General features: G+C 40.8%; 1 protein-coding gene across 1 annotated transcript in view; it reads right to left on the bottom strand.

Moving 5' to 3' along the window:
* minar1 (membrane integral NOTCH2 associated receptor 1) overlaps positions 1-25,000 on the bottom strand; it is a 59,274-nt gene that overhangs the window by 7,923 nt on the left and 26,351 nt on the right. The window contains exon 2 of the mRNA XM_056462601.1: positions 24,695-24,949. Within this exon, the coding sequence (XP_056318576.1) occupies positions 24,695-24,949 (255 nt within the window). The remainder of the gene's footprint in view (positions 1-24,694; positions 24,950-25,000) is intronic.

Below are 25,000 nucleotides of genomic sequence, written 5' to 3'. Positions count from 1 at the left end.
GGCCTCTTTGATGTATTGGAGGTTTTTGTGATCTGTGATCACCTGGAACGGATGTTTGGCTCCCTCCAACCAGTGACGCCACTCCTCCAAGGCTAGCTTGATTGCTAGAAGCTCCCTGTCTCCTATGCTGTAATTCTGCTCCGCCGGGCTCAACTTCCGAGAGAAATAGGCACAGGGATGCAGTCGGGGCGGTGTATCATGATGTTGAGATAATACTGCCCCGACGCCGGTGGTGGATGCGTCCACTTCCACCACGAAAGGAAGATTTGGGTCAGGATGAGTCAGGAGTGGGGCCCTTGTGAACTCCTTCTTAAGAAGGCGGAAGGCTGCGGCTGCTTCTTTGGTCCACTCCAGTCCTTTGGGTTTACCCTTGAGGAGATTAGTGAGAGGTGATGTAATCCTGCTGTAGTCCTTGATAAACCGTCTATAAAAGTTAGCAAACCCAAGAAACCTCTGGAGCTCCTTAATGGAAGTGGGTTCTGACCAGGATAGAACAGCCTCAATTTTCTTCCCATCCATACGTATACCGGTTTGGTCAATGATGTATCCCAAGAAATGAATCGACTTCTGGTGGAATGAGCATTTCTCCGCTTTGAGGTAGAGGTGATGTTCTCTCAATGTGTGTAGGACCTCCGCAACGTGTTGGCGATGTTCGGCCTCACTCCGGGAGTAAATGAGGATGTCATCTATGTACACTATTACACAGTGGTGAAGAAACTCCCGGAGGACTTCATGAATGAAGTTTTGGAATACGGAGGGGGCGTTGACCAGACCGTAAGGCATGACCTCATATTCATAGTGGCCAGTAGGGGTCACGAATGCTGTCTTCCATTGGTCCCCCTCACGTATTCTTATCAGATTATACGCGCTGCGGAGGTCCAATTTAGTGAAGACTTTAGCTTCTCGGAGCTGTTCCAAAGCGGCTGGTACCAGAGGAAGGGGATATCGGTATTTTACTGTACCGTTATTTAGGACCCTGTAGTCGATGCATGGACGCAGCCCTCCGTCCTTCTTGGCCACAAAGAAGAAGCTTGAGGCGGCTGGTGATTTTGAGTGACGTATGTACCCCTGACTCAGAGCTTCCCTTATGTAATCTTCCATTGCCTGATTCTCTGGAAGCGAGAGCGGGTAGATCCTACCTCTTGGCAACTGGGCATCTGGAACTAGGTCGATCGCGCAGTCCCATGGCCGATGCGGCGGTAGCTGGGAAGCTCTCTTGGGGCAGAAGACATCATGAAAGGAGCTGTACTCCTTAGGAATGTGGATAGACTGCTTCTCAGGAGGGCTCTCGACCGATGTTGCAAACAAAGAAATGGGGTTCCGACCTTGAAGAGGGAGATTTGGAAAACAGGCAGGTGTACATCCAGATCCCCATTTCTTTATCTCTCCTGTGCCCCAAGAGATGATGGGATCGTGCTTCACCAGCCACGGGCGCCCTAGAATGATGTCCATATTTGCACCCTCCAGAACCAGAAATTGAATCCTCTCTTGATGTAACAACCCCACTTGAAGAAGGATGTCTTCGCATTGTCGATGGATACGGGTCGAAGATCGAGTGCACTGGGTTATCGGTTGTATCTGGTATATATGCGAGGACGCCTCAGTACGGAGGTGGAGTCGACGACAGAGGGATTGGGAGATGAAGTTCCCTGCTGACCCGGAGTCGATGAGGGCTGTGACAAGGAGAGAAATAGAGGCAGTAGTTATTTGTACGGTGGTAGTAAGTGGTTTACATTGTTCAATATTCGTACTGAATACACTCACTGAAGTCCGAATGGGACGAAGGGGACACTCCATACGGGTGTGTCCACTGACACCGCAGTATAGACACAGACCCCGGGTCAGCCTCCTCTGTCGTTCCGCTGATGTCAGTCTTCCAGACTCTATTATCATGGGTTCTGGTTCTGGAGAGGCTGTTGACTCAGGCGATTGGAGGAGTGCAGACGAGGGGGTGATGGTGTCCTGTTGATAGGAACGGAGACGATCGGAACATCGGAGAGAATGTTGGATGAATCTCTCCAGACCCATTGTATCATCTAATGTGGCCAGTTGGATTCGGAGAGTGGGTTCCAAGCCGAGCCGGTACGTGGTCAACAACGATCTCTCATTCCATCCACTTGCAGCTGCTAGAGTGCGAAACCGGAGAGCATATTCCTGTGTAGATAGAGTACCTTGCTTTAGATGATACAGCTGCTCTCCAGCGGCTACTTCCCCATCAGAACGTCCAAACACCTCTTTGAAATACTCCGTGAAGGTAGTGATGGAATTCATGACCGGCCCGGCTTGGTTCCAGATCGTCTCAGCCCATTTAAGTGCAGGTCCAGAGAGTAGAGATACGATGTAGGCGATCTTCGACTTATCTGTGGGATATAGAGAAGGTTGCATTTCGAATATGAGGGAACATTGTAACAGAAAACCATTGCACTCCCCCGCTCCGCCTGAGTAGGGCGCTGGTCGGGCCATGGGACTGGAAGGAAGGGCCGAAGAAGAAACTGTGGAGGCGGAAGTGCTCGGTGCTGGTGGTGCGTTGGAAAGTGGAGCTGGTGGCTGTAGAATCCGCTTCAACTGGTCCACCAGCTCTTGAAGGTGATCGGGGGTGCTCATGTTGTCGTCGTTAATGGTCCGGGCTTCTGTTATGAAGCGGACAGGAGACAGAGGTAAGGAAACGTTAGGGTGTTTATTAAATGACAACAAGGAGCACATGAAGGATAGCCAGGAGGATCAGGAATGATGTTGGGGTCTTTTCCTCCGTGGCTGGGTAACAGGAATACACGAGGATGGACAGCACACACCAGATACAGCTGACAGAGGATGACACAGACTTGGAAGGACTGGAAGACAGGACGATTCGGGAGGACCAGGAAGACTAGGAGGAATACAAAGAGAACAGGTAAGTAAATCGTTTGTTTTAGCTGAGGATGACTACGCTGAGTGGTCGCTCAGTTGTCCGCTTTCGTCGAGACGAGCCCGGACAATGAGCGACTGGAGTGCTGTGCTTTTATCTGGTGCTCGTGAATGTGATGCAGCTGTGTGCTCATTAGAAGTCAGGTGATGGTGATCTTCGTGAGTGGGGGTCGTGAGAGCCTGACCAATCCATGACAGTGTGCAGTAGAGTGTTAATTTTCATGTAAAATATTGGAATTACAACCTACAAAATTTCAACAAAATGTTTTGTTTCTCTTGAATTTTGCTCTTTTTACTTTTTAAAAAAATATTTCCCCTAAATATTTGGGTGTACTAGTTTTTGGACTGTTATCTTAAGTTATTTTGTTAGATAAGCTTCAGATTTGGCTTCAGTACTGTCTAAACTAATGTATATGCACAAATATAATATTGTAAAGCTTTCTATAGAAGATATTCATTTAAATGAGAGATTTGTGAGGGGTGTACTTTTATATGTTGAGCACTGCACGCACACACACACACACACACACATACATATATACATACATATATATATATATATATATATAGAGAGAGAGAGAGAGAGAGAGAGAGAGAGAGAGAGAGAGAGAGAGAGAGAGAGAGAGAGAGAGAGAGAGAGAGAGAGAGAGAGAGAAAGAGAGTCACATACTGTATATTGTCATATTACACAACCCTTCCTGCGACCAAAAAAAGAGTGTGACTGTGCGGAAACGAAGGTTGTGGAAGATGAATGGAGCTCCTGTCCAGTCGGCACGCTAACTGCAGACAGATTACTGAAGCAACACATTCTGTCGAGATGGAATTTTTCATCATATTGCCATTTTAATTGAATACATAGGGAGTGAGCGAGGGGGAAATGAGAAAGAAGGGAGCATGAGAGAGAGAGAGAGAGAGAGAGAGAGAGAGAGAGAGAGAGAGAGAGAGAGAGAGAGAGAGAGAGAGAGAGAGAGAGAGAGAGAGAGATGTTCAGGTATGACAGCATGGAAGATGAAAACCACCAGACCAAAATAGCTGGAGCAGCTGAGAGGGCCAAAACAACTTTTATTTCTGATAAAACATGAAAAGTGGTGCTGGGTGGTTTCCAGTATGATGCAATGCAGCCGCTAAGTTGTTGTGATTAATTTTTAATAGGGATGCACAACATTTATCAGATAGATATGGGTAAAAAATAACAAACAAACAAACAAACAACAGCGACAACAACAATAACAATCGCACAGCTCTCCCCGAGACTTCAGCCGCAGCCTCGCCAGGTATCAAGCAGTTCAAAGACATGTGCTATAGGTGAATTGGATGAAGTAAATTGGCCAAACTAAATTTCTCAGTACTGGTTTGCGGCTGGAAGGGCATTCGCTGGGTAAAACATATGCCAGAATAGTTTACGGTTCATTCCGCTGTGGTGACTACTGATAAATAAGTGACTAAGCTGAAGGAAAATGAATGAATGAGATGGAAACACGGCTAGTAAAGCATATTCCTCTGATATTACAAGGCCAAAGGCAAAAGTGTGGCTGACCGTCAACTTCATTCCCCAGACAGTTCATTTCAGCTCAATAAATATTGGCAGCACTTTTTAACTGAGTAGCTTGCTTTATCAGAAATTTCAGGCTGTCGGAAAATCAATGTCTCCATGGGAAATGGTCAGCGCAAGCATTTCAACAGGAATGTTTACTCTTTAATTGTGTCCCTGCACAGGGGCTCGGAGACTCTGTGGCTTATAATTAGCACAACTTTAATGTCATAAGTCAGAGTCAAAGCTAATAAGAGAGAAGTCACTCAGAAATGATACACTGTAAATGAAAGAGAGCTCTGATGGCTTGTTGAAGGCCTGCAATTAAAGCAAATTTAAATATAGTGTCATTTCCATTTTCCATACTATCAAATAAGTGTGTTCAATCTGTCTACATTGGTTTCAGGTAACATGTATCAGATCAACCAAAAAAAAAAGGTTATTCTCAAATAAGACAATGTAAAGTTAATAAATACATGCTTTTTTAAATGTAAAGTTTTGTTTAAAGGGGCCTGTCGAAGGCCATTACAGAGAATGGTCTGAAAAAGAGAACATATCCAGTGAGCGGCAGATGTGGGCGCAAATTCCTTGTTGATGCCAGAGGTCAGAGGAGAATGGCCAGAACATGACAATAAAAGTAAAAATAAACATTATTAATAATTAAATCATTATTAATGATGAAATTCTGGAATCAACGGGCACTTTTATACTTAATCTTAGTCTTTTATACTTAATCTCTAAACGTTTAATCTTAGCAGCAGAACTTCCCATAGATCAAATTTACTCCAGAACTATAACATGTATAAATATATTTTAACATGTATAACATGTAAAAACAATTTAATAAACATATATCGAATAAATAATGGGGCGACGTAGTGGCGCAGTAGGTAGTGCTGTCGCTTCATAGCAAGAAGGATGCTGGTTTGAGCCTCGACTGGGTCAGTTGGCTTTTCTGTGTGGAGTTTGCATGTTCTCCCTGCGTTCGTGTGGGTTTCCTCCGGGTGCTTCGGTTTCCCCCACAGTCCAAAGACATGTGGTACAGGTGAATTGGGTAGGCTAAATTGTCCGTAGTGTATAAGTGTGAATGAGTGTGTGTGGATGTGTCCCAGAGATGGGTTGCGGCTGAAAGGGCATCCGCTGCGAAAAACAAATGTTGGATAAGTTGGCGGTTCATTCCGCTGTGGCAACCCCAGATTAATAAAGGGACTAAGCCGAAAAGAAAATGAATGAATGAATGAATGAATGAATGGATAAATAATGGGGCAATGCAGTGGTGCAGTAGGTAGTGCTGTCGCCTCACAGCAAGAAGGACGCTGGTTTGAGCCTTGGCTGGGTCAATTGACGTTTCTGAGTTTGCATGTTCTCCCTGCGTTCGTGTAGGTTTCCTCCGAGTGCTCCAGTTTCCCCCACAGTCCAAAGACATGTGGTACAGGTGAATTGGGTAGGCTAAATTGTCCGTAGTGTATGAGTGTGAATGAGTGTGTGTGGATGTTTCCCAGAGATGGGTTGTGGCTGGAAGGGCATCCGCTGCGTAAAACAAATGCTGGATAAGTTGGCGGTTCATTCTGCTGTGGCGACTCCAGATTAATAAAGGGACTAAGCTGAAAAGAGAATGAATGAATGAATGAATAAATAATGGGGCAACGCAGTGCTGCAGTAGGTAGTGCTGTCGCCTCACAGCAAGAAGGACGCTGGTTTGAGCCTTGGCTGGGTCAGTTGGCTTTTCTGTGTGGAGTTTGCATGTTCTCCCTGCGTTCGCGTGGGTTTCCTCCAGGTGCTCTGGTTTCCCCCACAGTCCAAAGACATGAGGTACAGGTGAATTGGGTAGGCTAAATTGTAGTGTGAGTGAGTGTGTGTGGATGTTTCCAAGAGATGGGTTGCAGCTGGAAGGGCATCTGCTGCGTAAAACATGTGCTGGATAAGTTGGTGGTTCATTCCGCTGTGGCGACCCCGGATTATTAAAGGGACTAAGCCGAAAGGAAAATTAATGATTGACTAAATAATAAATATATAAAAAATAATAAAAATAAATATTAAATAAATACATTTCTATTAAATAAACAATACACTTTGAAAAGTGATTTAGTTAATTTACAAATTAAGTAAAACGGTTAAAACATGGAACTGTTAAGTTGAATTAACTTAATTTTTATAATTATTCACATAGTTGATTTACTGAATCATTTACGGGCAACAGGTTTACTTTTTTGTAAAATATACTCAACTAATCGCTTAATTAAAGTAATAAGCACATAATTTAGAGAAACAAGCATGTTAAATTTTAAAGAAGGTTGATTTTAGGGCGGCACGACGGCTCAGTGGTCAACACTTTCGCCTCACAGCAGGAAGATCGCTGGTTTGAGTCAGATGGCATTTCTGTGTGGAGTTTCCGTGTTGGTGTGGGTTTCCTCCGGGTGCTCCGGTTTCCCCCACTGTCCAAAGACATGAGCTTTAGGTGAATTAGGTAAACTAAAGAACAAGTGTGTGTGAATGAGAGAGTGTATGTATGTTTTCCAGTACTGGGTTGTGGCTGGAAGGGCATCCGCTGCGCAAAACATTCGCCAGAAAAGTTGGTGGTTCATTTCGCTGTGGCGAAGGAAAATCAATGAATGGAGGTTGATTTTAAAGAGACTTTTTGTGCACATTTCAGCAGGTCAGTCTTTGAGACTCCGCTTAAGACAGAAAGGTTTGCCCGAACAGTATGTCATCGTCAAAGAGCATCCATAATATCAGAAGCACTCGGTCTGCCACTGCTGAGACAATGATGCCATTTTCCATGCCCTTAATAACCCTCCTCCAGGCATCTTTGCACCCAACGCGTGTTCAATCCTGCCATTTTTACACGTGGCTTGTTTCTGAATATCAGATGGCATTAATGTCAGCGATGACAGTCACCAATGACACTTTCATACAATGCTGAACACATTTAACGGCACGAACACTGAAAGCATTAGTCGGCTCCGTCTCAAAAAAGCTCACAGTAATCTTATATCAATACCAGCAGTGCGCTACAAAGATAATCCGATTTGCTCGTGTGGAAAAACTGCCACAGAGAAAGGACACAGCAATCAGTTGAAGAATAGTTGTAAGGGTGACCAGATTTGCTGTTTTCTTTTCATAATAATACTTTAAGAAACACTCTCTCTCACTCCCCTATAGAGGTAAACAGTTGAGTACCATATTAGATTATTAAAGACTATTAAAGACCTATCTGTTTAGTAAAGCATACACTCAGTGCACCACTTCCACACAGATTTCTGCATCTTGTTGATATACACTATGAACAGCAGCTATGCTAATTGTTCTCTTTATTTTCCATTTCCACCTGGAGATACTCTTCCCGAGGCCCTTAGAATATGCAGAGTCACTGATTCGATCCAAGACCAGCAACGAGATCATCCCAAGGTTTCCATATCCTGGACCAGGCCGTATCCTGAGCAGCTACTGTGATGGTCATGGAGGAGTGGAGAACATGCGACTGATTCCTGTGATGCTCCAGAGACAGACGAGTCTTCGCTGAGGCCAGCTTCCAGCCTCCACCGCTGAGACTGCAGCTCTGCACAAGACGTTTGGCCAGCGGAGAAATTAAAATGATCGTGCCCAACTGAGCCTGGTTTCTCTCAAGGTTTTTTTTTTTCTTCACTTTCGCCAGTTAGTGAAGTTTTTTTCCCCTCTCCGCTGTCGCCACTGGCATGCATGGTTCGGGATCTGTAGAGCTGCGCATCGTTGGATTTGCTCTTCAGTGTTTGGACTCTCAGTAGTGATTATTAAACCACACTGAACTGAGCTAAACTGAACTGAACTTAAACACTACAAACTGAACTACACTGTTCCTATTTACTGTGACCTTTTATGTGAAGCTGCTTTGATACAATCTACATTGTAAAAGCGCTATACAAATAAAGGTGAATTGAATTGAATTGAAGTTTCTGCATTTTGTTTATATACACTATGACCAGCAGCTACACTAATTATTCTCTTTATTCTCAATTTCCACCTGGGGATACTCTTCCCGAGGCCCTCAGACTATGCAGAGTCACTGATTCGATCCAAGACCAGCGACGAGATGATCCCAAGGTTTCCATAATCCTGGACCAGGCCGTATCCTGAGCAGCTTCTGTGGTGGTCTGGAGGAGTGGAGAGCATGAGACTGATTCCTGTGACACTCCAGGGACAGACGAGTCTTTGCTGGGGTCTAGCTTCCAGCCTCCGGTGCCTTGACTGCAGCTCTGCACAAAACATTTGGCCAGTGGAGAAATGGAAATGATCGTGCCCAACTGAGCCTGGTTTCTCTTAAGGTTTTTTTGATTCTTCACTTTCACCAATTGGTAAAGTTTTTTTCCTCGCCGCTGTCGCCACTGGCTTGCATGGTTCGGCATCTGTAGAGCTGCGCATCGATGGATTTGCTCTTCAGTGTTTGGACTCTCAGTATTGATTATTAAACCACACTGAACTGAGCTAAACTGAACTTAAACACTACAAACTGAACTACACTGTTCCTATTTACTATGACCTTTTATGTGAAGCTGCTTTGACACAATCTACATTGTAAAAGCGCTATACAAATAAAGGTGAATTGATTTGAATTGAACATACAAGCCTTCATGAATGGCTAAATACTGCATGCCCTGTGCGGGCACAGTCTCACAGCTTGGCGGGTCTGTGGTCTGGAATGCACCATAGACAGAAAGCACGTGCTCACATGAATAATTAAGAAGCAGGGTCTTCTCAAAGGATAAGAAAACTCAGCTATGAATAATAATAAGAAACCGACGCATCATCACTCCACTAGCAGATTCACGCTACATCACAGATTTTGATCCAACCCCAAAAAAATATTTTAAACCCGAAAGTTGAAAGTAGATGACAAAAGCTCCAAATTATCTAGTTTTCCCCACAATTAAATCTGACAGGTGCTGATGTGGCGTGTGTGTGTTGTTGCACTAGATTATTGGCTCCCTTTTTATTATCGGAAGGGTATTTTATTTTGAAGGGCAATTTAAAGGAAATGGACAAGACGAACAAATAATTACTTTCCTTTTCCTTCAATATTTTTCGTTATTCATGTTTCATTGTTCAAAGATTTGATAGTGTTTTCTTTACATCCATATGAAAAATAATATGGGTATTTATAAGTGAGTATGATCGCGTAGGCGCGAGATGACAACTGACGTAGTTACTGGTGCGCGCTCACTTTGTGAGATGGCGTCCGACAGACAGGTGCGTTTTTCAGCTCCTCTCATAAATACCGATATTATTACATTAATATGGATGTTTAGATTTTTCAGCGTTTTCAATAAGGTTAATTAATGTATCATTATTGTGAGGGAAACATAATTTGATGATAATTGAGTGTGGAACGCGTCATATAAGTCAAGTTTAATGAGTATAATGGCTAATTCAAATTAAAGTCTTTATTTGTCTAGTTTATTATTTTGTTTAATTTTTTTCATTACATATACATTGTATGTTATATGTAAAATGTGATTTAGAGATTCGATTAAATGGGGTTAACTTTTTATAGTTATTTTTGAGAAAGTTTATGTAGCATTTCTGCATTTTCCTATGATAACGAGAGCAAATGAGTTTAAAAATTGTGTACTGATCAACAGACATTGCTGTGCTGTGAAGGTTTATTGGACTGATGTCTGTTGCATATACTTTTTGATGCAGGTATGTTACAAATGACAATTTAATGTACTTTATGTATTATTTTTATTTTTTTACATGGTTATTGTGCCCATGATGGCTCACTCTGTAAGATGGCGTCCGACAGACAGACATTGCTGTGCTGTGAAGGTTTATTGGACTGATGTCTGTTGCATATACTTTTTGATACAGGAATGATGCAATAATAAATTCCAGTTGGAGTACATTGCTGTATGGATCCTTTAATAAACACAAACAAACACAACGCAGAAGGACATCCATTACACTAACGTTGTCTTAACTGATGATCAACACACACAAATCTGTTAAAATCTCAAAAAAGTACCCCATGGTGTCTTGAACCTTTAAGAGAAAGGGGCGCCCCTGGTGGTTCGGCGGTATGGGTTGGATACAAGGAGGATCGGCTCTTTGATATTTATTGCCACGCTTCAAAGAAAGATTAAAAATAAAGGAGAAAATACTTTTACAGGATGATAGCGGGTTAGAATTGTAAAATATGGGAGAATCCTGGGAAAAACGGGAGGGTTGACAGGTATGACCTAATACCTAAGCCGAACTACTACAAATAATCAATGGCAAATTAGGAGTCTATTGAGTCACAGCGAAAATTGTACCAAGAGTGTGACCAAAAGAAATATATATGCTGTGGGATTGAATAGAGCAAAGAAAGTATTACATTAGTTATTCACTTTAGTTGCTAAAATTTTCAGTCACAGCAAGAAGGTCGCTGGTTCGAGTCTCGGCTGGGTCAGTTGGCATTTCTGTGTGGAGTTTGCACTGTAGGTGAATTGAATAAATTAAATTGGCCGTAGTGTATGTGTGTGTGTGTGTGTGTGTGTGTGTGTGTGTGTGTGTGTCGATAGCCCCTTTCACACAGTGATACAGGTAAATATCTGGAAAATTTCTGGAACGACTTCACCGGTAAATTCAAAAAAGCGCTGTTCACACAGGCACGGACGTTACGGATTTTTTTCCAGAAAAGACCATTCACACATCCATTCCAAAATACCGGTAAATTCTGACATCATTAACCAGAAATGACCTCTAAACAGCTGCGCTTGTATTTGTAAAAATTTAACTACATTACAAACTCTGTGGATGGAGAAGTATTGCGAACAACTCTGATGAAAACATATAGAGAAACACTTTCGCATGTCGAGATGTTCATAATATGTGTGTGCGTGTGCTGGCGCTCACCAGCTGCTTTACGTACACACGCATCAGAGCATGAAGGTAAACAGAGGTTTATCATAAGCATTTTATCGATAATTATTTACACAGTTGGCATTAAGAAGGAACAGAAATGTTATCTGACTAACATCTAGCAGCTAAATGTCTCTGGACAAATATTCACAAGCTTTTATTCTCATAAACTGCACGGATGTGAATGTGTCTAAGTGTTCTAACTGGCTAAAGTAGGTGTCTTACGTAAGCGTGGTCTAGACGTGAACGCGCTCTTTCCGGCAATCTTCCTTCTGCGTTCACACTGCGCAGCATTCCGGCAAATTACCGGTAATGTTACAACTTCTCTTCCCGGAAAACTGCCAGAACAAATTTACCGGTATTTTCAAAAAGGGCCTGTTCATACATACAGACCTTTCCGGATAATTGTCGGTAATTTTTCGTAAAGGTATGTATGTGTGAAAGGGGCTAATGAGTGTGTATGGGTGTTTCCCAGTACTGGGTTGCAGCTGTAAGGGCATACACTATGTACAACATATGCCGGAATAATTGGCGGTTCATTCCGCTGTGGTGACCCCTGATAAATTAAGGACTAAGCCGAAGGATAATGAATGAATTTCAGTTGCTCCATGTTTGATTTTAATTCACCATAACCAGAATAAATGAAAGCACAATTAGCCTAATTTAAACAAAAGTACATTACAGAGATAATAAACCAAAGCCTCGACATTAAAACGATCATTAATGGTAATGAATTCAGTTAACATTTCCGTTTTCTAGAAGCACAATCTGTGAGCTGGAGACTAATTAAGCCATAATAGAGCTGGATTGTGTATTTCCAGGGAATATGAATGTTAGTTTGTAGATAATGCATTTTTTTGATGTGCTTACTCAACAGTACTGAACTCTCCTGTGACAGACCTGTGATTCACTGTCTTATGAAGCTTTCTCTTGCTAATTAGCATGACAACTGGTTCTGCTTCAATTCATCGAACAGACTGTTCATCTGGTGTTAAGCTTTTAATAGATGTAAACACACACTTGATAGATTGAGCGTACGGCTTCAAAGGTAAACGAATCAACAATGTGTATTTGGAATACGTTTTGCAATGGGAAAAAAATTATAACAACACAAAACAAACGATTAATTGTGGCAAATATATAGCTCATTTAAGTAAGTGAAACACATGGGAGCAACATAGGCAACCCAGGCTCATTCTGAGAACGTAGTCCCGGGGACGTTTCTGGAGACCGCGAAATACGTAGCCAGGGGTACGTACGGCTGCATTTCATTTTTTTTTAAGCAAATGCTGCGGGGCGGTGTGACGCCGTTCCCTTTGGCGCTTGCCGGCCGGCCGCTCGCCTCCGTGTGGAGGGCTTTCCCGCTGCAACCAGTTTGTCCGGTTAGCTCTTCGTGTACTCTGGCGGACTCGAGGCGCAGAGAGGGGCTGACCACGACGACGACGACAACGACCGGGTTCGAGTCCGGGGAAGAGCGGTTCCAGAGATCAGGTAAGAAAACAAAAACAAAATCCAAAAAATGAAGCGAACAAGTTCGTCACAGGGCGAGAATGTGGTCAAAATCCGAAAACGTGGTAAAAATCAGACGAGGGCTTTTCTTTTTCTGGACGGCTTTTGTGAATCGTCGTTGGTTGGGTTTAAGGGATGGAGGAGGGTGGGTCAGCCCGCCAATTGGCCGGTCGCATGGTCAATCATTCTGTCATCCAGGCAGAACGGCGCGGGAAAAAGCGTGCACAGCGGCCTCTCGCGGACTCACGAAAACAAAAACTGCAAAAATGCGTACCTCCCGTATTTCGCGGCCTCCAGAAACGTCCCCGGGACTACTTTCTCAGAATGAGCCTGGGTTGAACATAGGCTCATTCTAAAAAACGTAGCCCTATATACATTTCTAGAGATCACGAATTATGTAGCCAGAAGTACGTATGGCTGCATTTCATCTTTACAACTAACGCTACGGGATGGTATGACACCGTTCCTTTTTACGCTTACCAGCTGACCAGTTTGCCCAGTGGTTAGCCACATGTGTCGGAGAACTTGAGACACAGAGAGGAGTTTACTGTGACAACGGGGTTCGAGTCTGGCAAAGAACAGTTCCAGAAAGCAGGTAATACAAAAAAAAAGCCAAAAAATAAAATAAACAATTAAATAACAGGGTGAGAATGTGGTAAAATCTGAAAATGTGGTAAAATCAGGCGATTTTCTCGATTGCTTTTAAAAACACTGACCGTTGGGTTTGGGAAAGCGGGTGGGCGCTGGACAATCGGTGCTTTTGAAAACACTATTGGTTTGGTTTAGGGAAGGATGACGGTGGGTCAGTCGACAGCGGCCTCTGGTGGATTTACGTGAGAAGAGCAGACGTGAATGGCACTCGCGAGAGAAATTTGAGATCTCAGAAAGCGCACACAGCAGCCTCCGGCAGATTCGCAAAAACAAAAATTGCAAAAAAAAACGTAGCTCCTGGGACGTATTTGGTGCTCTCAAGAAATGTATATAGGGCAGAATGAGCCTGGGTTGCATTGGAGTGTAATGAAATAAAATATGATTAAATAAAAAATACAGATTGCAATATTATTAGCTGTAATATCATCTTAAATATATTATTATTATTATTATTTATTAAACATAATTTTTTAATGAAAATATCTAGTTCATTTAACGCTACGGGGTGGTATGACACCGTTCCTTTTTGCGCTTACCAGCTGACCGATTACCTGAAGGACGACTTTTCCACTGTAACCAGTTTGCCCAGTGGCTAGTCACATATTTTGGAGAATTTGAGACACAGAGAGGAGTTTACTGTGACGACAGGGTTCAAGTCCGGCAAAGAACAGTGCGAAAACAAAAACTGCAAAAAAAACGTAGCTCCTGGGACGTATTTGGTGCTCTCAAGAAATGTATATAGGGGTACGTAATCAGAATGAGCCTGGGTTGCTTTGGAGTGTAATGAAATAAAATATGATTAAATAAAAATTATAGAATGCAATATTATTAGCTGTAATATCATCTTAAATATATTATTATTATTATTATTATTTATTAAACATGATTTGTTTTATGATTCATTGAAATTATACATTATAAAATAATATGTATACAGGCATATAATTATTTGCATTTCACTGTTTTTGTTTAATATTTCGTCACCTTAAAATTATAAGGTTCTATCTGACATTTTTGTCAAAATCGAGTTATTGACATATTCTTATTAAATGACATCTTATTTACATTATGGGATGTTTTTTTTAATAAGTTGTTTACATTTTAAGATTTTTTTATTTAAAAAACAAAAACAGTTTATCTACAAAGTCGAACTCTAGCTTGGCTCTATAAGGTTCTTTCTGTAAGCCAATCAGCTTTTTTATTGCACGCACGAGGACCAATCAGGATCAGCTTTCTTTGTCATTTTGCCGGACAGCTCCATTGACAACAGGAAACACCAGAAAGATAAAACCACGCAAATTCAAAGTCGGCTAAATAATGCACCACACCACACTAAATTGAGATGTGTGTAAATGTGATGATTTAGAAGCATTTCCTTTACATTAAGATACATTCATTCATTTTCTTTTCGGCTTGGTCCCTTTATTAATCTGGGGTCACCACAGCGGAATGAACCACCAACTTATCCAGCATAGGTTTCACGCAGCGGATGCCCTTCCAGCTGCAACCCATCACTGGAAAACACCCATACACACTCAATCACACACATACACTATGGCCAATTTTAGCGTACCCAATTCACCTGTACCACATGTCTTTGGACTTGTGGGGGAAACCGGAGCACCCGGATGAAACCCACATCAACATGGAGAGAAAATGCAAAAACTCCACACAGAAATGCCAACTGACCCGGCTGAGGTTCGATCCAGTGACCTTCTTGCTGTGAGGGGATCGTGCTACCCACTGCGCCACTGCGTCACCAACATTGACATGAAATGTAAAATTTTACATTGTTGAAAAAGAGATGAATATTAAAAAATTTATATATTAGATGTGAAATATATTTATTTGTTTACATCTAGTCAGTGAAACACTTTCCAGTGTTTATTAAACTCATTTGCTCATCGTCTGTTTCTTTTAAAATCTTTAATTTTAATATTAAGCCTTGAAGGGCAAATACTTAATTTAATTGATGGGACATATAATTCAATAAATATAATTCAATAATTCATATAAAGCATAAAATTCAATAAATATTAACACATTAATTAGATCAAATTAACATCTGCACTGGACAAAATATTTAGCACAGCCCAGTATGCTTAATTTAATCAAGAAAAAATATTCATCCTAAAACATGAAATAAATGTTACAGAAAGCAAATATTTTACTTTCACATGCATCAACATATTGTTATAACACCAACTTATATATTTTGATTGTTTTTCTTGAAAAGTAATGCTTCAATGAATAATCTGCCAGATAGAACCTTATAATTCCCAGTGGAAAATGACTTTTCAGAATGAGAAGTTTCTATCTGCATTTACTGTGTTTTTTTTACTGCAATTTGCAAATGTAAGAGAACTTTGATCATTTACATTTAGAGAACCCTTAGGGTCCTTAGGTCTGTGTCATGAATGAATGACTTAGTACTATTAAATATGGAATGAATGAATGAATGAATGAAACTAACAACACTTTCATTTGAGGCTTTAAATGTAGTTTAACACATTTGCTTTATGTTAATGAAAACACGGTGTTCTTTAACATAAGTGAAGAAATTCAGTACTGCTGTCTTGAGAAATGCATGTATGCCTTTCCTCATTCACGTATGGTTAAACAACACGGTATTTTCATTGACATAAAGCAGGGGTGGGCAAACTCGGTCTTGGAGGGCCGGTGTCCTGCATAGCTTAGCTTCAACTCTAATCAAACACACCTGAACATGCTAATCAGTGTCTTCAAGATCACTAATTATCTATAAGCAGGTGTGTTTGATCAGAGTTGGAGCTAAACTGTGCAGGACACCGGCCCTCCAGGACCGTGTTTGCCCACCCCTGACATAAAGAAATCAAAATGTGTTGAACTACATTTAAAAAGCCTAAAATTAAAGTGTTAGTTTTAGCGTTCCAGATCATACATATTATATATAAAAACACTCTTCATCCAATCTGAGGCAGACAAAAAGAGAATCAAAATACAGCAATTAACAATTGTGCTAACTAGCTGACCGGAAGAAAAAAAAGGTGATTACTCACTGTTTAAAGAAACGGCTGATTTTAGATGTAAATTACTGTAAATACAAAGTGCAACTCATTTTATTTGCCTCCATAATTTATTTTTGCATTTGCATTGCTGCACACATCCAAACTCTTTTTTTGTTGCTGTAGGTTTGAATGCTCTGCGACGGGTCACTAAGAACCACTGGCACGTGACATTTCTCAAGCTGTCTCCTGTCTTCTTGACATTTTCTCACGTTATGCCTGGCTAAGCAAGCCTTCAGGAAACCTACAGACCTTGCAAATGGGCAAAATGAGAGACACACTCCACCTCGTTTCGGCTGAAGATGTAAGGCACGTTTGGGTGTGAAGATGTAGGGCAGATTTCAAATGCTGCACGAGCCGGGAGGAGGTCAACGATTTCTTTTATTTCAGAACAGGCTCGTTTTTTTAAAGCCGCCATTTACTTTTGTCCATTTCAAAGCCAATATCTTTCTGGAGAGAGTCAATAAAACAGTGTAGATTATAGTCTTGTTTGAGAGATGCTCATGTCTGATTCTAAAGCCTTTTCATTGTGAGCTCCTTCAATCAAAAGCATGCGATTATGTCTGGAGACAGATAAGTATCATCTGAAACAGACAACTGTAAGCTTTGATCTATTTTAAAAAAATAAAAAGCAAGGATTTATAGTTATCATTGTAAAACAGAACCAATCTTAACTCTTTTTTAAGGAATACTTCACTTTTAGGGGGGAAAATATGTTCAAATTGGGCAAAAAAAGTTGCGTTTTATTATAGTTTAATCAATTCAGTCAATCTCTGGGTCTGGTAGGAGGACTTTTAGCTTAGCTTAGCATAAATCATTGAATCGGATTGGACCATTAGCATGTTGCTCAAAAAAAGTTAGATAATACTCGTATTTAAAGCTTGATTCTTCTGTAGTTACACCGCATACTAAGACGGATGGAAAATAAAAAGTTGCTCTTTTCTAGGCCAATATGAATAGGAACTTTACTCTCATTCTGACGTAATAATCAAGGAACTTTGGGGATTTTCAGGTACCGCATAATATCATATGCACTTAAGCAGGGGCCTTACTAGACATAAAGCTCTAATATACAGCTGAAGTCAGAATTATTAGCCCCCTTTGATTTTTTTTTTCTTTTTTATATATTTCTTAAATTATGTTTAACAGAGCAAGGACATTTTCACAGTATGTCTGACAATATTTTTTCTTCTGGAGAAAGTCTTATTTGTTTTATTTCGGCTAGAATAAAAGCAGTTCTTAATTTTTAAAAACCATTTTAAGGTCAAAATTTTTAGCCCCTTTAAGATATATATTTTTTCAGTAGTCTACAGAACAAACCATCGTTATACAATAACTTGCCTAATTACCCTAACCAGCCTAGTTAACCTAAATAACCTAGTTAAGCGTTTAAATGTCACTTTAAGCTGTATAGAAGTGTCTTGAAAAATATCTAGTCAAATATTATTTACTGTCATCATGGCAAAGATAAAATAAATCAGTTATTAGTGATGAGTTATTAAAACTATTATGTTTAGAAATGTGTTGAAAAAAACTTCTCTCTGTTAAACAGAAATAAGGGGGGAAATAAACAGGCGGGCTAATAATTCAGGGGGTTTAATAATTCTGACTTCAACTGTATGTATATGTATATATATATATATATATATATATATATATATATATATATATATATATATATATATATATATATATATATATAATTCTAAATAAATAACAGAAATAAATGCTAAATGTAACTGGAAAACAACTCAAAGACAACTGGAGTCATATGTAATCTTTTACATGAATAATAATTTTACTTGAATGAAATTCTATAGACAATTCTCATTCATTTTGTTTTTGGCTTAGTCCCTTTATTAATCAGGAGTCGCCAAAGCGGAATGAACCGCCAACTTATCCAGCATATGTTTTATGCAGCGGATGCCCTTTCAGCTGCAACCCATCACTGGGAAGCACCCATACGCTCTAATCCACACACATACACTACAGTCAATTTAGCTTACCCAATTCATCTACAGCACATGTGTTTGAACTGTGGGGAGACCGAAGCACCCGGAGGAAACCCATAAGAACACGGGAGGAGCATGCAAACTCTACGCAGAAATGCCTATTGACCTAGCCGAGGCTTGAACCAGCGACCTTCTTGCTGTGAGGTGATCGTGCTACCCACTGTGCCACCGTGATGCCCTAGACAATTCTATAGAATGCAAAACGATGTTTTATAGAATTATCTGCTGTCTTAGACTTGACACTTGGCAGAGAATTAGGTTTATTAAGTCTTACCTCCCTGACTCGTCATCCTTCCTTTTTACTTCATACACAAAATCTATCAGGAGGCCTGCTTAATAATCTTCTTACTTTTTAAACTTTAGTTTTGTCGACATGCAAAACTCACTGTGTTCCGTCACCTCCGCAGAAAAAGGCTGTTACGCTGGTGTAACCCTGCCGGTCCTACGCCACCAAACCCACTCCGGGCTGCAATCGAACCGGCAATCTTCCGCATGGGATTCTCATGGGAGAATCTTCCACATGGTTGCTCTACCAAGGAGGCTAAAGACCATGGCCTCTAGCGTCTGTCGCTAGAGCACCTTAGAAGTCAGAGGAGTGAGGTTTACCTGCACAGCACTTACTAGCTGGCTTCCTGTTACACTCACCCCCCTAAAACTCACTCCCATCCAGGTCACGGCACCAATGTAACCCTGCCGGTCCTACGCCACCCAACCCGCTCCGTGCTAGTATCGAACCGTCGACCTTCCGCATGGGAGTCGGTTGCTTTACCAGGGAGGCTAAAGACCATGGCCTCTAGCTTCTGTCGCTAGAGCACCTTTAGAGGTCAGAGGAGTGAGGTTTACCTGCACAGCACTTGCTAGCTGGCCTCCGTTACACCGGTTTCACAATGCATGAGCGGTGCGCGAGTAGCAAGTAGTTTTTTGGCTTGCATGTTAACAACCAGGACTCGGGAGAAGAGCAGCGCATTAGGGTCCAGCAGGAGCGGTGTGTGAGGCGTGCAGGTATGGTTTTCTGCTCACATGCAGAAATGCGTCAGTTTGCTTTCACCAGCGTTGGTTTTCAGCGTTGGTTTGGGTGCTTTTTTCCAGGATGACCACTCTTAATAAATACACTCTGCATATAAAGTAAATCACATCTCAAAGCATTTATACGTGTCCCAGTAAATTAGGTCTAGCAGTGCCCCTGCACTTTAGTATTGGTTGTAGAGTCTAAAATATCTCTACCTGATTCAGTCCAGTTTAAGCATTGCATTTTCAGTTTTGTCTGTGAATGGATTAGTAGCTCTTTTCTATACAGTGACTTGCTTTACATGTTTGTTTTATGTTTGGTTATACGACTGCTATTTTCATTCATAGCACTTCATTTTTGCATTGATATTTAATATCTCTTGTCTAAATACACTATCAATTATTTTCTTTGTTCTCCATTTCCACCTGAGGATACTCATCCCGAGGAATTGTGCAGGGCCATTGTAATCCAAGACCTAGAAGAGATGATGCCAACCACCGAGGATCTTAAGGAAAACACATACAAAGAAATTATGCCATTTATAGAGGACTACTAGAGGTCTCCATAACCCTGGACCAGGTCGTATCCTGAGCAGATGCTGTGGTGGTCATGGAGGAGTGGAGAGCCTGAGACTGATTCCTGAAAGACCCCAGTGACAGATGAGTCTCCAGCCTGAACACCCACCGGCGACCTACCCACACACACATGCAGTTCTCCACGATGGACGTCCAGTGTTCTTAAGCCTCCGGCAACTAGACTGCAGCTCTGCACAAGAAGTTTGGCAAGAGGAGAAATGGTCGTGTCCAACTGAGCTTGATTTCTCTCGAGGTTTTTTCCTTCACTTTCGGCAATTGGTGAAGTTTGTTTTTCGCCACTGTCACCACTAGTTTGCTTGGTTTGGGACCTGCGCATCGATGGATTTGCTCTTCAGTGTTTGGACTTTCAGCAGTGAAAATTAAACCACACTGAACTGAACTCAACTGAACTCTGAAAACTGAACTGACACAGTTTCAATCTACTAGAACTTCTATGTTAAGCTGCTTTGACACCATCTACATTGTAAAAGCGCTGTAGAAATAAACATGAATTGAATCTGCGGCTAGAATACTCACTCATACCAAACGTTCTGCTCATATAACCCCAATCTTATACGACCTTCATTGGCTCCCCGTTGCATATCGCATTAAATTCAAAATTTTCCTCCTTGCATTTAGATCTTTAAATGGCCTAGCTCCCTCTTATCTTTGCAACATGCTTGTCCCCTACAACCCTACTTCATTACGTTCCTCTGACTCTGGCCTTCTTGCTGTCCCTCGGTACTGCCTCTCTTCTTTGGAACTCTCTACCACGCTCACTCCGTTCTGTTATAATAACTCAGAATTCAAATATTTATGTAAAACTCACTTGTTTTCTGAATGCTTCACTTCTGATTTGACAAACTGACCAATTTATTTGTTCCACCTGCACTCTGCTTATTTGTCTCTTAGGTCTTGTTTTGTATTTCCAGTTTGTTATATCCGACTTCCTGTATGTTTGTGTACCTAAAGTTGGCTTTACTTGTTTACTCTTTCTTTTAATGTTTGCTTGTACTATCTCTTTTTGTTACATTCTTTGTAAAGAGTCCTTGAGCTCTGGAAAGGCGCTATATAAATAAAACATTATTATTATTATTATTATTATTATTATTATTATTATTATTATATGAATCAGTGATTCAAATTCCTCTCTTAAAATTATCCAATAAAGCCAAAGAAAATGCAAATGTCTATTAATCGAACTTGGTAAATTACTCAGAACAGTTTCACTCGATTAATTTAAAAATGTTTTGACTTATAAATCAGAAACAATACTACGTTTTACGACGCAATCCTGCTTTTTGTCCACAGATTCCAGGCTGCAAACGGCATTTGGCCTCACCGCTGAAATGAAGCCAAGGGCCTGCAGTAATTGCACTGTCGACGCTGAGTGATTTTAATAAGGATCATTAATATTTCATAGCACACGAGGGTCACCTACTGCTCTGACGACCTTAAAGCTGCACCGCCGGCATGTGGCACAGATGCATTGATTGAAAGAAAATCGAAGCCTCTTATTCCCATGAGCCTTAGCCTTTGAAGCTAATCCCACACACAGCAAAGCCTCGAAAAGTAAAAAAAAACTGGCGAGGTTACAATAAGAGCGAGGTGGCTCTCATTTGAGCAATGGCCTGCTGTAATTGCCAACAATGAGTGATTTTTTTAGAAGGAATCCTTAATATTTCAATGCACAGTCCTGTTTATCAAAGTTTGGGTATTGTTTGTCAATGAATTTTCAGAAAATCATTAATTTTCCTTCGGCATATTCTCTTAACTTATTAGAGATCGCCACAGCTGAATGAACCACCAACTATTCCAGCATATTTTTTACACAGCGGATGCTCTTCCAGCCGCAACCCACAACTGAAAACACCCACAAACACTCACATTCACATTCACACTCATACTCTACAGCCAATTTAGTTTATTCAATTCACCAACAGCGCATGTGTTTGGTGTCAAGGTCACCAGTAATCAACCGGAGCAGATTGCTGGTATATACATTGATCGATAGGGCCAGACAGAATCTGCGGACGTTTTTTGTTATTTCTGCGAAGAATTTTGGTAAAAATCTGCAGATCTCTGCGGAATTATTTCGGGAGTATCATAACTAAAACCTTAATATTTGAAATAAAAAATATCTTTTTAACTGTTATTTAATGTTTAAAATGCAAATCCAATTAGATTCACTTTATTTGTGATAGATGCAATATGTGAACGGCACGCTGCTATAGTTAATCCAGTGTGTGTGTGTATCAGCCTCGGTGTATAAGCTCGGAACTTTAAACTAGCTCACAGGTGGCATAACTTGGTTTAGTTGCAGCAGTTTCGTTCCGTGCAGCAGAAACGCTGCATTGAGAAGCCTTTAAGCTTAAGTATCCAAATGTTTTCAGCTACTCGCACCACTCACTTGCTAAATGTCAAGTGACTCGCAATTTGCGCAGCCTTCAACTGCAGCTCCTGCTGTATTGAATTGACACACGTGACTTTAAACTTAAGTGGGCATTTTTTGACTAAACTAAATTTATTTTTGATGTCTTTGTCACACTATTTGGAGGGCCGGAACAAATTGCCTCCAATTGAACAGCCATGACATATGCTGTCAAACCGATTAGGATCTTATTTTAATTTGCTGGCATTTTCTGTAATTGCATGTGTTTTCTTAAACTGCAACACGTTAAGCTCTCTTGGCCACTGTATTAACAGGCCCGTGGCCAGGGTGGGTTCGGGTGGTTCGAAAGACCAAATACTCACTCACAAAGGTCCAGAATTTGTCCCATACATGTCCTATTTTGACTGCTATGCCATAATAAATTGTAAAAAAATAAAATAAAATCAATCGAATAAGACTTTAAAAACAAGCGGAATACTGTTGGCTGTTGTTTTGGTGTGACTTCCTGTTCTGAAGTGCCAAATTTGTCGTCCCAAATTCTGACTGAGAAAAGTTGGACATGCTAGCCAGTTATTTGCTAAATGACAATAGGCTAGTTTTTAATTTAAAACTTTAACAGATTCCTATTGTTTTACTAAGCCATATCCCCTTGCAGCCCAAGTCTGGTATACTCACTGAAGCTAAGCAGGGCTGAGCCTGGTCAGTAACTGGATGGGAGACCACATGGGAAAACTAGGTTGCTATTGGAAGTGATGTTAGTGAGGCCAGCAGGTGGCGCTTAACCTGGGGTCTGTGTGGGTCTTAATGCCCTAGTAAAAGACACTATACTGCTCAGTGAGCACCGTCTTTCGGATGAGATGTTAAACTGAGGTCATGACTCTCTGTAGTGATTAAAAATCCCATGGCACTTCTCATAAAGAGTAGAGGTATAACCAAGGCCTCCCAATCATTCCAAACCACTCTCTACTCCCCCTATAGCTGGTGTGTGGTGAGCACACTGGTGCTGTTGTCCTGTATCTGCCGTCGCATCATCCAAGTGAATGCTGCACACTGGTGGTGGAGTGAAGAGACCTCCCTCATGATTGTAAAGTGCTTTGGGTGTATGGTCATACACAATAAATGTGCTATATAAACATTACGTTACATAATGATATATGATTTAGCCTAATAAATTAGCTTTTTTTCATATTTCTTTATTCTAAATCTTTAAGAAATGTTATTCTACATCAAAACGTGGTTAAGATGACCAGCTCTGACAAGCTAATGCAGGAAAAATAGTGCTTAAAATGTCACTAAAATACAGTATTTAAACCTCATAATTAAATAGAAAATGAGGTAAATAACAGCAAAAAGGTCTACTTTTTGAGAAAAAAAACAGGCAGCTCTTTCACCAGGCTGGCTACGAGGCCTGATTAAGGTCCCATAATGCAATTGAAAAGCATAAATACACAACAAAAAATTAACTAAAAGTAAAATTAATTTAAAGCTGCTAATTTATATGATATTAAGTAGTAGTCAGGCAGGCAATGGTCTGATATTTTTTACAGTGTAGACACAATTATGCGTGGCATTTCAAATCAGCATCCAGTAACTCTTGTTCTCTATTTACAGTTGAAGTCAAAATTATTCGCCCTCTTGTGAATTTTATTTCCTTTAAAATTTCTAGTTTAAGAAAGCAAGACATTTTTCACAGTATTTCCTACAATAACTTTTCTTCTGGAGAAAGTCTTATTTCTTTTATTTCGGCTAGAATAAAAGCGGTTTTTAATTTTTTAAAACCATTTAAGGTGAATATTATTAACCCCTTCAAGTTATATTTGTTTTCAATTGTCTACAGAACAAAGCATCATTATACAGTGACTTGCCTAATTACCATAACTTGCCTAATTAACCTAGTTAAGCCTTTGAATGTCACTTTAAGCTGAATACTAGCATCTTGAAAAATATCTAGTCAAATATTATGTGCTGTCATCATGACAAAGTAACTAAGAAATGAGTTATTAAAGCTCATATTTAGAAATGTGTTGAAAAAAATCCTCTTTCCATTAAACAGAAATTGGAGAAAAAATAAACAGGGGGGCTTTGGGGCGTAATAATTCTGACTTTAACTGTACCTAATAAAAAACAGTGTAAATCTCCAAATCTAGCCAGGTGATCACGTATTATAATCAGAACGAGTTTTTGGGCTCACCTGCAGGTCCAATGCGCTGAGCTTGTTCTTGTCTCCTGAGTTGCGTTTGTACTCTTCAATGGTCCAGGAGGGCTGTGAGCGTTTGGCGTCCGCGTGGCCCGTCAGACGCAGGTCCGTGTAAAGAGGACTGCCCTTCACGTGAGTCTTGACAGTGGGAGGGAAGTGGTGTGGACTGAACACCTGCTCCACCAGGTAGGAGTCCTTGGGCGGCTTTGAGGAGCGGTGGCCCTGATGAGCTTCATACTGACGCTCCGCCTGCGGGGGAGAAATGGAGGAAAGGTCACCTTACATCTTCTGCTCATCCCA

This window comes from Danio aesculapii, chromosome 7, assembly GCF_903798145.1.
Source record: "Danio aesculapii chromosome 7, fDanAes4.1, whole genome shotgun sequence".
Classification (NCBI taxonomy): Eukaryota; Metazoa; Chordata; class Actinopteri; order Cypriniformes; family Danionidae; genus Danio; species Danio aesculapii.
Note: the sequence above shows the minus strand (reverse complement) of the source record. Positions and strands in the feature narration are given on the sequence as shown.